Consider the following 13940-nt stretch of genomic DNA (forward strand, 5'->3'; position numbering starts at 1 on the left):
AAGAGCAAAGGGAGCAAGTCAGGGTGACACAGAAGGGATTGGAAGAAGAGGAGAGGTGGTGATTAGTCAGGGAAGGCCTCTTGGAGGAGATGTACCTTCAATAAGGCTTTGAACGGGGAAAGAGTAATAGTCTGTCAGATTTGAAGAGGGAGGACAATCCAGCCCAGAGTTATGATGTGGGCAAGGGGTCGGTGGCGAGATAGGCAAGATGGAGGAACAGTAAGAAGGTTAGTATTAGAGGAGTGAAGTGTGCGGGCTGAGTTGTAGTAGGAGAGTAGTGAGGTGAGGTAGGAGGGGGCAAGGTGATTGAATGCTTTAAAGCCAATGGTGAGGAGTTTTTATTTGATGTTGAAGTGGATGGGCAACCACTGGAGTTTTTGAGGAGTATGGTGACATGTCTTGAAAGTTTTTGTAGAAAAATGACTCAGACAGCAGAGTATAATATGGACTGAAGTGGGGGAGAGACAGGAGGCCGGGAGGTCAGCAAGGAGGCTGATACAGTAATCCAGGCAGGATAGCATGAATGAGTGTATTAACGTGGTAACAGTTTGGATGGAGAGGAAAGGGTGGATTTTAGCGATGTTGTGAAGGTGGGACTGACAGGATTTAGTGTTGATTTGAATATGTGGGTTGAATGAAAGAGAGGAGTCAAGGATAACAGCAAGGTTATAGGCTTATGAAACAGGAAGGATGTTGGTGCTGTCTACGGTGATGGGAAAGTCAGGGGAAGGGCAGGGTTTGGGTGGGAAAATAAGGAATTCTGTTTTGTACATGATAAGCTTGAGGTGATGGAGAACATCCAAGTAGAGATGTCTTGAAGGCAGGAGGAAATATGAAACTGCAGACTGGGAGAGAGATCAGGGCTAGAGATATGGATTTGGGTATAATCCGTGTTACCTCATCATTCTCCTCAGCCTATGTTCTGGGTCAGGGAGATGAGCCCCGTTCAAATAGCCTTTGCTGCCTGGGTCCAACCATTGTCTAGGTTCAGTTCTGGTGAGGTGAGGGGAGGGAGATTCAAGCTGCCTTGCTCCCCACCCTGTGGTCTATGGTGGCCCCGCAGCGCAGAGAGGGGGCTCCTCAATGTCTTGAGGTTTTAGGGGTGCCCTCCCCCTCCCCACCAGGCCTCATGGCTCTAAGATGGCAGAATGGACCACGAGATGGAGATCAACGGACCGTTGGAGGAAGGACTAAGGGTGATGAAAGGAAACCAGTGGAGGAAAAGGGATGCCAGCTTCGTGCTCGACTGCCAGTGAGAAGCTGCAGAACCTGACCAACAGCACGGGGACTAATGAGGGAGCTAATGATGAATATGTGGGTTGAATGAAAGAGAGGAGTCAAGGATAACAGCAAGGTTATGGGCTTGTGAGACAGGAAGGCTGGTGGTGCCATCTATGGTGATGGGAAGATAAGGAATTCCATTTTGGTGATGGAGAACATCCAAGTAGAGATGTCTTGAAGGCAGGAGGAAATGTGAAACTGCAGCAGTAATAATAATAACTTCCTCAAAGGGCTTGAGGTGAGGGCTGTGGTATTTGTGGTGTGGTGATCGTGATAGCAATCCACATGGAGGTGGTAGTTAAAGTCATGGACACAATCCCTGTCCCACATGGGGCTTACAATCAATCCCCATTTTACAGATGAGGTAACTGAGGCACAGAGTGGTTCAGTGACTTGCCCAAAGATCACACAACAGACATGTGGCAGAGTCGGCATTAGAACCCAAGACCTTCTGACTCCCAGGCCTTTGCTCTATCCACTAGATCACACTGCTACTCAGCTGCAAATCCAGTTTTGAGGAAGTTATTATTATTATTATTGTTGCTGTTATTATCATATTAATATATCAGTAATAATAATATCTACCCCAGCACTTAGTACAGTGCCTGGCACAAAAAACAAAAAAATCTTCAGAACCCTATTAAAATCATGTCTCCTTCAGGAAGCATTCCCTGACTAACCTTTCATCACTCCACCCTATTCTCCCTCCCTTAGGCATCATCTCTGCACTTAGGTCCATAGCCCAAAACCCTTTGTTACTCACCCTACCCCACAGCACTTATGTACGTTATATTCTGTTGCTTCACCTATCTGTAATTTAAAGTCTGACTCCCCCACTAGATTGTAAGATCCATGAAAGGGACTGTGACAACCAACTCTAATGTACTCTCTCAAGTACCACTCTAATGTACTCTGTTTAGTTCCATGCCCTCCACATAGTAAGTGCTCAATAAACTTGTTTGATTGATTGATTGATTGCTTACGCCATCTGCAACTCATCATTATTCACTGCTCTACTGTGGTCCGTCTCCCAACAGATTCTATTGGTTTATTCATCCTTTGGGGTTCAATCAACTTCATGCAGTCCTTCATTTTTCCTCTGGCTTCCTCTCATAATTGTCGATGAAAAGATTTCTACTGTCTAAGGACTAAGGCTCCTAAAAGAGGAAGAATCAGGAATAAACAGCCAGCTCTGATCCTGAAGATGGAGGCCAGGGAGGTGAAGAGGCAGGAAGGGTGAGAGGGCAGGTGATGCAGGTGGTCCTGGTTCCACTGTACAGGACAAGTGTACCATGGAGGTGAGCACAACTTGTCATGTGTTCTTATAACTTTAATGCTGCCTTATAGGACAACCATTTCACTTAGAAGCTTCAAGCTCCTTCACGTATGTTTTTGTCTGTCTCCCCCGATTAGACTGTAAGCCCGTCAGTGGGCAGGGATTGTCTCTATCTGCTGCCGAATTGTACATTCCAAGTGCTTAATACAGTGCTCTGCACAGAGTAAGTGCTCAATCAATACTATTGAATGAATGAATGAATATGTGGACGTTTCATTGTCTTTGCAGATTTTTTTTATTAAAAATGTTTTGCTGAGGCTAACAGATGGATAAAAATAGTTCTAAAAAACACTGAAAATGTACTATGTACAAGGTTTCTATCATGGAGTTCTGCATTCCCATCTTTAAATACTGTTGATTTTCACCACGTGACCACGGATTTCTTTAAACATCGTTACTCAGTGGAACATGACTGAATGTAAGTGGCTTAGCTTTCACCTTCTTAAGTCTCATTACATCCATCCCACTTTCCCTAGGAAGGGGCGTCTTCTCTCTGTTCTCTCTGTCCATTTTGCATCTATTTAACTTGGACAATTCTTTGAGGGTATTAATTTTACTTTCTATTTTATGGACACTTTAATCTACCCCTTTGTATCTTGTTTCTTAACACACTGATCAGAGGCAATTTCCTCTCTTATAGACCTTCTCTAGGGAAGAGGACGTGGTACTATACTGGAAAAGTGGAAAACCTGAGGCTTGGAGAGGTTACAGTCTTGCCCAAAGTCACACAGCCCATAAGTGGTAGAACCTGGGCTGCAATACCGGGACCATTGTGAGAATCAACGAGATGCTGGACGTGAAAGCCTTTGGGAAGGAAGGTGGTATAGAAATCCAAACTGGCATTATGACTGCTGTCTAATGCAGTCATTAGGAGTTCCTGAAACTCATGATGTTCCCAGGCCACATAAATTGTAGTTATAATGAATCTTGTTTTCTTTTCCAGTATCATAACCATCCTTTGAGTATTTTTCTGTGTGGAAATCATACCATTTGGACTTTGCAACTGCAGTCCTGAAGTCCTTTCCTCCTATAGCCCAATGGGAGGAGAAGCAAAGTATTTGGGAGGAGCCTCACGATCAGGGGGCGATGAAAAGGGGAGAGGGAAAAGTGTGGCGATGGGGATGTGTGAATAGGAGGCTAGTGTGAGGAGATTAGGGCCAGGACCTCATCTTTCAGGCTGGAGGATTTTTAGGGCTCTCAGAATGGTCAACTCTGATTTGCTAGCTAGCGCTGAACTACACTTTCCAGTCAGTAACACAGATTTCCTAAACTGGTGTGATTGTGCAACAGGGAACCAGAATTGAGATTGATTCTGAGGGCAGAATTGCCTCTCCCTAGAGCTCTCAAAATAATGAAGGCCTTGCTGTGTGACTTCCGATGGATCATTTCACCTTGCTGAGCCCCCCAGTATCTTCATGAGTCCTGGGAGGAGGATAATCTCAACAGGGATGCTGAGTCCTTATAGGGAAGATTGGAGGGGGGCTCAAGTGAGAGGCAGTGCCCTAAAAGCCAGTCCTGGCAGAGTGGCTTATCTGGTCCACTTGGATAGGTCTCTCCCTTTGGCTCCCCCAGCCTGTCTTGAGAGCAAGTTTGAATGTGATCTATGTTTTGCAACCCGAGCAGTCAGCTGAGGCAACTCCCTGGGTGGCTTGGAAACCCCCACCCCCATGTTTGCCCCCAAACTACCTGCTGGGATCAAAGGTCCTGATCAAGGTTTAAACTTGACAAATGAAAAAGAACGATTAATTTATCTGAAAAGGGGGCCCTTGTTTATTGGCAGGAAAATGGGTGAGCTTTGGGGAGCCTGACAGACAAGAAACTGAGGCCCAGAGAAAACTCTTCAGCTGACCGGAGGGTTCCCTACAGCTGGCTCAGCTGGGTTTGGAATTCATGCCCTTGGTGAAGGAGGGGAGTGTCCTAAATCCTGCCTTAATGCGACCCAGCCGGAGTCCGTGGTCCCTCCCCAGCTGTAGTCTCCTCCAGTTTAATCCAGACTGCCCATGAGGCTGCAGTGGCTGCAGAGTGCGAGAAGAGCAGGGCTGAGGCCAGCCTCCTCAACACCCAGAACAGAAACCCCCACGACCCTCCCTTACAGTCTGTCAGGTGGGGTGAGGAAAGCATCAAGGGTCATCCCAATTCTTGAGGGGATGTTAAGCGGCATGCTGCAGTCCTCAATCCTGCTGACGGGCCTCGGCTCTGGAAAAACGGATTTGGGCCTGTTCAACCCATTCTTGGGGATCCCGGAGAGAGGAAGGGGAGGGGGGAAAGAGAGGAGGGAAAGGCAAAGAGGGGAGAGGAAAAAAGGGTGGGAGGAGGGAGAAGGGAGGGAGAGAAAAAGGAACACAGGGAGGAGGAAAGGGGTCGAAGGAGGTAGGGAAGGAGGAAGGAAGGAAAGAGGAGCAAAGGAACAGAGAGGAAGGAGGAGGTCGGAGGTCAAAAAGGGGAAATCGGGCAGATTCCGTTTCCCCGAGAGAAAATAGTCCCCCTTGACAGGACCGCCGTCCTGGGCATCCGCCCGTCCAGCAAGACTGACTGAGGATGTTGCAGATGGGCCCCCGGAGGCTGCAGGGTTCCCAGCTCCGCACCTCCCGCGGAGAGCCCCCAATAGCCCCCAGGAAGTGCAAACCGGGAGAAGGGAGGGGGCTTTCCGAGGGGTCCGGAGGGGCGGTACTGCGGCAAGCGGCGGGGCAGAGCCCAGCCTTAGTGCGGAGTGTGTGCTGGGTGGGGGAGACCGTTTCCCGGCCGCCTTTGGCCTTCTCCGACTTTCCCCGCGGCCGTTGGGGCCGGGGCTGTCCCGGGGCCGTCGAGTCTCGAGCAACCAGGATCCCCCCCCCTAGCCCCGGCCCCCGATCCCGGCCAGGTCCGGGTTCTCCCCCCTCCGGCGCCCGTCCCCGAGTCTCCGCCGCTTGACCGTTGGCCCTGCGGGGCCGGGAAGGGGGAGTGGACGGCGGGGGGCGGGGGAGGGGGAGGAGGGGGCGAAGCAGGGCTGGGCTCCGGGGGACCCCCTCCCGCCCCCTGCCTCGGCCAGGATTTGGAGTGACAGGATCCTCCCGAGGGAGGCAGGCGGGCAGCCAGATGGGGGGCAGATGGGGGGCGGATGGAGGGACCCAGGGAGTGGGAGGAATTCCTCCGGGACAGGGAGCGTCGGGAGTCTTCTCTCCGGGACCCCGGAGACCCGGGCATCCCGGCCCCCGGAGCGGGGTCCGATGGGGGGGAATGGGCGCCCCCCGGCCCTCCCCGCCCTCCCGGCCCCTCAGAGCAGGTGCGGCCCGGGGCCCAGCTCCCCCTCCTCCCCGATGTCCAGCTCGGGCTCGGGCTCGGCCAGCGCGTAGGGTCCGGCGGGAGGGCCGGGCCGCGGGGCGGGGGACGGCTCGGGCCCGCGGGGGCTGCGCTCGGAGCTCTCCGATCCGTCCGGGGCCTTGGGCTCGTCTTGGCTTTTCCGCAGCTGCTTCTTGTGTTTCATCCTGCGGTTCTGAAACCACGTCTTCACCTTCCGGGAAGAGAAAGGGGAGACGGGACGAGTGGGCCGCCCGGCAGCGCGGTTAGCCTTCGCCTCCTTGCATTAGGGCCACTTCCCGCCCTCTCGGCCGCATTTGTAGCCCTCGTCCATTATTCCCTTAGCCGTATTCCACCGTCATTTGGAGGTATTGGCATTATCATTAACGGTAACTGGCGTTGTTCTTATTAGTGTTATTGGTCTTAGAGGTATTGGCGTTGCAATTAGCGGTATGGTTGGCACGATTATCTGGAACACTTGCGTTCTTATTATTTATCTTATTGGCGTTAAAACTAGCGGTATCCCATCTCATTATGCTGGGCGTGATGTGATTATCAGAAATCAGCATTCCCATTGGAGCACCCATCCGATATATATGCATACATACATGCCAAGCCGTCCAAGCACATATGTACAAGCACACATACGTCCAAACATGTGCACAGGCGCGCGAGCGCACAGCCGTCTACACACACACATTCAATAGTATCCTTCGACTTGGGACAGATCCGATAAAGATTCACTCCTAGCAGTGGCCTCGGGGGTTGGGAAGAGTTTGGGCGGATCCTAAGAGCAGCACTAGCCAGAGACCATGAGGACCGCGCTACCTCCCCGAGCCTTGTTTCTTAAGAACGGCCCGGCGCCGGTGCCGGGAACAGACGGAGGAATCTGGGAGAACCGGAGCGGGCGAGAGTCGATCCCACATCCCTCTTCCCGCCGGCGGGTCTGGGCCGGGACCTCCGCCTCCGGGCTGGGCCTGGAGGGTCTGGGGTTGGGGGAGGGAGGGGGAGCGGGCTGGCCGGGACGATCCGGGCTCGGGGATCGGGGTCGGTCTCTCTGTTTACAACCAAGAGGCGACGCCTGAGACGGGTGGGGCCGGGGGGCCCAGGGAAGTCCCGATCGTTCCGGCCGGGAAAGGGAAAGGTCCCCGCCTGGCCCGACTATCCCAGGGTCAGGGGGAGGCCGGTCCACTGTCATCGCTGCCCCGGAGATCAGGCCCCGGGATTGGGGGAGGGCGGGTAGTGGACGAGGAGACCCCTGTAGGCCCCCGGAATCTGGGACCAGGCGAACCCGCTACCCCAGCTCTGCTCCAAGCCAAAGGAGTGTGTGTGTGCCTATGTATATGTGTTTGGAGGTATGTGTGTTTGTAAATGTGTATGCGTATGTGTAAGTGCACATGCGTATGATTAGACTGTAAATCCGTCAATGGGCAGGGATTGTCTCTATCTGTTGCCGAATTGTACATTTCAAGCGCTTAGTACAGTGCTCTGCACATAGTAAGCGCTCAATAAATACTATTGAATGTTTGTACATGTATATGTGTGGCGATTTTTTTTGGCGGGGGGGGAGCCTGAGCGGACCACCGGGCCGCCTAGGCCGTACCTGCGTCTCGGACAGGCTGAGCGCCGTGGCCAGCTCCACGCGTTCCGGGGTGGACAGATAGCGCTGGATCTCGAACCTCTTCTCCAGCCCAGAGAGCTGAGAGTCGGAGAACACGGTGCGGGCTTTGCGGCGCCGGCAGTGCTTCCCCGGGAGCTCGGCGTGCGGAGGGTGCGGGAACAGGGCGGGGACAGGCACACCTGCGAGGAAAGACAATTACTCTCCCCCCCTTCAAAGTCTTATTGAAGGCGTATCTCCTCCAAAAGGCCTTCCCCGATTAAGTCCCCTTTCCTCTTCTCCCACTCCCTTCTGCGTCGCCCTGACTGGCTTCCTTTGTTCTTCCCCCCTCCCAGACCCACTGCACTTATGTCCATATCTGTAATTTTATTTATTTGTATTGACGCCTGTCTCCCTCCCACCCCAGACCGTAAGCTCGTTGTGGGACTGGAGTGTGCTTGTTTATTGTCGTATTATACTTTCCCCAAAGCTTATAGGGCTCTTCACACAATAAGCGCTCAATAAATAAGACTGAATGAATGAATGAATGAGACCGTGAGAGCGCGGGAAGTGGGATCCTGGGCGGCAGGACTCCTGGATCCTGAGCTCGACTCTGAGCCTCAGTTCCCTTCCTCCGAGAACTGGGTCGGCTACTCCCGGAGAGAAATAGGAAGGATGAGAAGAGTGCTTGATGTTCTTTGGGATCGCGCCTCTGAAGAGGAGGAGCACGAGGATTAGGATAATAGCGAGGCCACTATTTCCAGGAGCTCGCACAGGCTCCCGTCCCTGGGGAAGTCCTGAAGGAGAAGGGGAGATGGCAACAGCTGGGCCCGGCAGACCCTTTCCCGGAACGGAAGCCAGAGAGGCCTCCGGAGGGAGCGAGAAAGGAGGAAGAAGTTCTTCCCTTTCTTGGACCCAGGGGTTGGTGCCCGGGAGGGGGAAGTCCTGGAACCCCCTCCACTTCCCAACTTTCCCCTACGACCTCCTCCTCGCAGTGAGGTCGGCCCCGGATCGTTTGGAAGGTCTTCCACTTACAGCCTTCTCCAAGCAGTCCGGCAATCGCCGGGGAGAGACGATTGAATGCCACCCCTCAAGCACCCCGATTCTGGGGGAGCCGGGAAGCTGCTATGTGGGGAGGAGCGAGCCCACCTTCGCTGGAAATTGGGGTGAGGGAAACCGAAAGAGCTCTCCTCCCATTCAATTGGTTTCCCCTCCCTAGGGCGGCTCCGGCCAGAACCCTCTCTGGACCCAACCCTATCTTGCCCTTTTTCTACGGGAAGTCGGACCCCTCTGCCCACCCCTCCATCCTCTCCCCGGTCGCCCCTCTGCCGGGGGCGGGAGACCCTCTAGGCCGGGAAGCCGTCCCGCACCAGGGCGTGGGCAAACCATCTCCATCTCCGAGAAAAACGGCCCCTGCTGTCGCCAGGGCCCCGACCCCTCGGGGATGTGCCCGCTCCGGATCCGGGGGGGGAATCAGAGCCGTGGGCCCTGATCCACGGAGACCGTTAGTTCCTGGGGGAGGAATCGCGCACGGGCCGCCCCCATCCGTCTGCTGGTGAGTTCGGAGGAGGCGGGTTTTTTCCAGGGGCCTCGAAGCCACGGGCTGCCCTCAATCCCCTTCCTCCGAACCCCTCTCGCGGGTCTCCCCGGCCCTGATTCCCGTTTCTCCCCTTCTCCGCCTTCACTGTCCGTTCCCGTTTTCCCCTCCTCCCAAGGCCGGGTCTTCGTCGGGGGCCGCCGCTTTCCCGTCCTCGGTACCGCCTGTTCTCGGTGTGGGAATCGAAGCTGGGGCCTTCGCCCAACGAAATATCCCGAATGACATGAAATCCCGAATCGAGAAGGGCCTTTTCCTGTTCGGAGGAGGAATCGAACCTCAGGCATCCCCTTTTCCAGCCCCTTGCCCATTTGGAGGCCCCTCGGCCCGGACACCGCTGGGGCCTGAACCCAAATCTCCTTGGCCTGAAGAACCCGAACAAGGGATTGAGCCCAAGTCCTAGAGGCCACCTGGGTCCAGCCCAGGCCGATTCTCCATCCTCCTCGCCCCCCTCAGATCTCTGAGGAAACCGGTTGGGCTACGTTGGTGGCCCCAGGGGGTCAGGGAAGACGCGGAGGGGCTTCCTGGCTGTCTGGGGCTGCGGGCGGGGTCAGAGGCAGGAACTGACCGGCGTTGGTTTCAGAAGGCCGTCGAGTGACAAGGGATCCTCCCGGGAATCCGGTACGACCAGAGCCAGACTAACAGTAACGATGATAATGCTGGTGAGGGTGATCGTGATGGTGGTGATGATGATGGTGACGGTGAAAGTGTTGAAGATGAGGAGAAGGAGGAGGATGGTAACGAGGAGGAGGAAGAACAGGAGATGAAGGATGGCAGCGAAGGGGATACGTTGGAACAGTCTGAGTGCCATAAAACCTCCATCGCCCGTTGCTTTCCCTTCGGGAGAGGTGCCCTCTTGGCGGGCGGCCCTGACCTCGACTCTGTCCCCGGCTTGGCAGAACCGTGCAGGCCCCGGCCGGGCCCTCCCACTTACCGGAGGCGGTGAGGAAGTAGGGGTGGTGGTGGTGGTCGCTCTTGTGCAGCGGGTGATGCGGGTGTGGGGCCAGGAGCGTCGGCGCGGGCATGAGCGGGTAGCCATAGTCTAGCAGGGGCACCCGGGAGGCCAGAGAGCCGGCGAACGGGTCGGGGGCCACCTCGCGCAGCGGCTTGGGCTTGTGCAGTAGAATGTCCTCGATGAAGAAAGACGTGGGGCGCTGGGAAGACACCGCTGGGTGGACCGGGGAGGTGAAGTTGAGGTTCATGGTGGAGGCGACGGGTGGTCCGGCCGGGGCGGGGGCAGCGGGGAGGAGGGAAAGGGGAGGAAGAGAAGAAAGAGAAAGAGGAGGAGGAGGAGGAAGAAGAGGAGGAGGAGGGGGTACCCTCAGAGAGAGGTGTGCCAGGGGGAGGGGGGACGCCACCCCTCTGGGGTCTCCTCCCTGGGTGCAAGCACGCTCTGTGTCTCTCTTTCTCTCTCTCTCCCTTCTGCTCGGGCTAGCCCGGCTCGGGAGAAGCGTAGCGGTGGGACGGGCCTCTGTCGGCTCCTGGCAGGCGAGTGGAGAGGGAGCGGGGAGAGCCAATGGCGAGGCGGCAGAGATGGGGGGAAGGGGATGGGGCACTCACTCTAGGGGGAGGGGGGCTGGAGCAGGCGAGGGACGGGTTGACGGGGCGGGGCCCCGGTGCTGTCCGAGGTGCTGGATCCCGGCCGGTCCCTCGGGGCCGGGCCGGGGGCCGGGGGAGAGATGGAGGGGGTGGGGGTGGGCGGGAGCGGCGCGTAAAAGCGCTTTGGAGAGCACCGTGCCGTCCAGGCCCCTGGATTAACCTCCCAGTCCTTGAGCGCTTTATGAGAAGAACGAAAAAGCCAAAGGTGCTGCTCCCCGCGCCTTAGCCGGTCGTTGGAACTCAGCCCCGTCCCCCAGTTAAGGCTCGAGGCCCGGAGGGACGACTTCCCCGGAGGTTTGCGCGCTTGGTGTGGGTAACTGAGGGGCGAGAGTCCAGGGTTAGCGGAAAGAAAAAGAAAAGGGGAGGTGAATGGAAACAGGGGACCGAGCCTGTCTGCACCCTGGGAGAGGGTGGGAGATTATCCGTATTATTCAGGTAAAAATTTACGCCCCCCTCCGAAAAAAATATACCCGCTTAACTCTGGGTTAGCGGGATCCAGTTTGAATTATCCGGCCGTTTGAGATTTGTACACGTCCTTCCAGTCGCCAATCCCCATATCCTCCTTCCTCTATCCCCCCTCGCCTTTTAGGAACTGGGTTCTCATGCACCTTCACCACTCCAAGTACCCCATACTACTTCCCACTTTAAACCCTCATTCTCTACCCAACCCCACATTCTTATCTGGCAGGGGCAGTTTTCCCTACTTGGCTTTCCTGTCCATCCTCCTCACTCATCCCCTTGTTATCTTTTGTCTTTTCTGTTTGTCTTGTTCTAATCTGTCCCATTTATTTCCCTGGAGTCAATTTGCTAAAATTAAGGTGATAGTCTACAGCACAGCAGGGGTAATTTCGGCTCGCATCTCCGAAAATTGCTCTAATTATTGATGTTAAACTCGGGGAAATTAAAAGAAGCCACTTCTCCTCCATCTCCCGATTTTTAAGCTCTAATTTGTTGAAATCTAGTCGTCATCACAATTCCAATCACTGCCGCTAATAGTAAAAGTGTTTTAATAGAGCCCGAATCCTCACAACCCATGCTATTAGATAATTAGAGGAGGTGTTAGAAAGCCAAGTGCTAATCCTTGGGCGAGCCGCTAGGATTTCCATCTGATCTAGCAGGTAGAACAAATTAATTACCAGAATCAATTAGACCTCAAAGTACCATCCTCCAGGAAGTGGGAGCCTCGTATTCCATACGGATGAGCTGGTAAATGGTAAATAGAGGGGGAAAGGGGAGCAGGGAGAGAGGAAAAAGAAAAACCTGTGAAAGAGTAGACGCCGCAATCAGGAGGCCTTAATGAAGCCTGAACTCGCCGGCTCTGGACCGGCAACGTGTTTTGATTCTCGAACGTGGTCGTTCAGGAAAGGTGGAAGGGGATGAAGTGGGAGACCCTGGGCATTTCTACATTTTCTGTAGATAGGCGATAGCCACCCCTTCCCCCTCCCTCCGTCCCTTCTCTCTCCCCTTCCCCCTCCACCGCCCCCCACCCGCACCCGCACCCGCACCCAGTCCCCAGCACTGGTTTCTGACGGGTTCCCTTCTGTGTGGGAGACATGTATAAAAACCTCAGGCGTGGTTATTTATCGGGTGTCGGCCCAACTTTGTTAGACTTATAAATTAGTCCACATGCCGGTGAGTGTTACGTGGCTTCCGAGATAGTACAAAAAAAAAAGAAAAAAATCAACCTCAGAGGCAGCTATTAAGTCAATAAAATGAACTGAATTGAGCAGTCTCTGCTACTTTTCCGTCCCAGGTTATTTCTCACCCTGAGCGAGCGGCTATTTGCAAGATCCTTGGGGGCACACGAACCACTCTGGACAGTTTGTCTTCGGGTAAGAGGTGGGGGGACTTGGACGTGTAGTCAGCCGAGGAATTCCACTCGGATTCCCGGACGGGAAAATGGGGGTCAGCCTTGTAGCTAACCGCTTCTTCTACTCTTCGACCCCTTGCCCCGTTTCAGGGGGGCCGCGCCGGCGATGTTAGCGGGATCCCTCCGAAAGCAGGGAGAAGAGAGATGGAAGGGAGGGAAAGGCTGTGATCGGGGGCCGTGAGGTTCTGTCCCCTCCCTCCGGCCCGGCCGGGGGGCGAGGTCGAGGCTCGGACCCAGACTTCGGGGCCAGGTAGGGCTCCTCCGCCTTCGTTCGGGCCCGGGCCCGAGAAGAAAGAAGGTGGCGAGAAGGCTGGCGGGCTGGGCTCCTTGCCTTCGGTCCGGGGTTGGGGCTCTGGCCCAGGTCGGGGCCTCGGACGGGGGCCCCCCGAGAGCGGGACGGCGGGGATTCCGAGCCTCGGGATCCCGAGGAGAGAAAGCGATGCACAGGGTACCACCCCCCTCGAAATCAGGACACCCCCCCACCTCCCCCGATCGGGAGGACTGTTCAGTCTGCGAGCGGCCCGAGCACCAGCGACCTTCTGCATTGCGCCCCTCCCCCGGGCACCAGCCCCAGGCGTGCCCCTCCTTCGTCTCCATTCCGCGCCACCGGGACCCCCATCCGCCCCTCCCCCCCTCCACAGCGGGACCCTGGTCCACGGACACGCCTTTATCGAAGGCAGAACGGCTCCGCTCGAGCCAAATCGCCGAGGGTCCGAGCATCGTTGGCGACACGTGGAGCTAGGGACGGTCCCCTCCTAAACTCCGGCTGAACTCGCCCAGGGCCGGGAGCCGGAGGAGGGACAAAGGCCTTGCCCCCCTGCCCCCCAACCCCCCCCCCCCCACCCGGGGGCTGGTTCGTAAGAATAACAACGGGAATAGTCACTGCGGTGTTCCTTAAGGGCTCACTCTGTGCCTAGCAGGTAATAAGCGCTGGGGAAGATGCAGGATCATCAGGTGGGACCCAGTCCCTGTCCCGCCCGAGGCTCACGGTCAGGGGTGGCCGGGATTGGGATGGAGGGGGGGGCGGGGGTGTCCGCGGCTTCTGGCCCCTGTGAGTCCCGACCTCCGGGCTCCGAGGAGGGGGCTGCGGGTCAGCCTCAGCCTCCCCTCTACCCCACCCCACCATCCGGTCAGTCCTCAGTCTTCCACCCCCCTCGGTTAGCTGCCACCCCGCAACCCCGACCGCTGCCCACCATCGTTTCGACTGTAAGACCGTTATTGTGCAAGGATGATATCTATCTGTTGCCGCTTTGTACATTTCAAGCGCTTAGTACAGTGCTCTGCAAATAGTAAGCGCTCAATTATTGAATGAATGAATCCTGAGGCCGCGGCTACGCCGGCACATCGGGCCGGGCCCGGGGTCAGCGTCGCCGATTTCTATCCGGGG

The 13940-nt window shown here is 55.8% G+C and overlaps 1 protein-coding gene across 1 annotated transcript; it reads right to left on the bottom strand.

The window, feature by feature from the left end:
* Nucleotides 1-5870: 5870 nt before the first annotated feature.
* BSX (brain specific homeobox) lies at nt 5871-10286 on the bottom strand. The gene is made up of 3 exons (XM_029074578.1): nt 10019-10286; nt 7497-7693; nt 5871-6107 (listed from the first exon to the last, which is right to left on the bottom strand). Exons 1-3 carry the CDS (start codon nt 10284-10286, stop codon nt 5871-5873), a joined length of 702 nt encoding a protein of 233 aa, XP_028930411.1.
* Nucleotides 10287-13940: the final 3654 nt, after the last annotated feature.

The sequence above is a fragment of the Ornithorhynchus anatinus genome, chromosome 11, assembly GCF_004115215.2.
Source record: "Ornithorhynchus anatinus isolate Pmale09 chromosome 11, mOrnAna1.pri.v4, whole genome shotgun sequence".
Lineage (NCBI taxonomy): Eukaryota > Metazoa > Chordata > Mammalia > Monotremata > Ornithorhynchidae > Ornithorhynchus > Ornithorhynchus anatinus.

Bases quoted from the DNA above. Each gene is read 5' to 3' on its own strand.
- BSX (XM_029074578.1), bottom strand. From the start codon at position 10,286: ATGAACCTCAACTTCACCTCCCCGGTCCACCCAGCGGTGTCTTCCCAG. The intron at 7,694-10,018 runs GTAAGTGGGAGG...CTTTCCTCGCAG, and splicing joins CTACTTCCTCACCGCCTCCG to GTGTGCCTGTCCCCGCCCTG. The intron at 6,108-7,496 runs GTACGGCCTAGG...TCTTCCCGGAAG, and splicing joins TCAGCCTGTCCGAGACGCAG to GTGAAGACGTGGTTTCAGAA.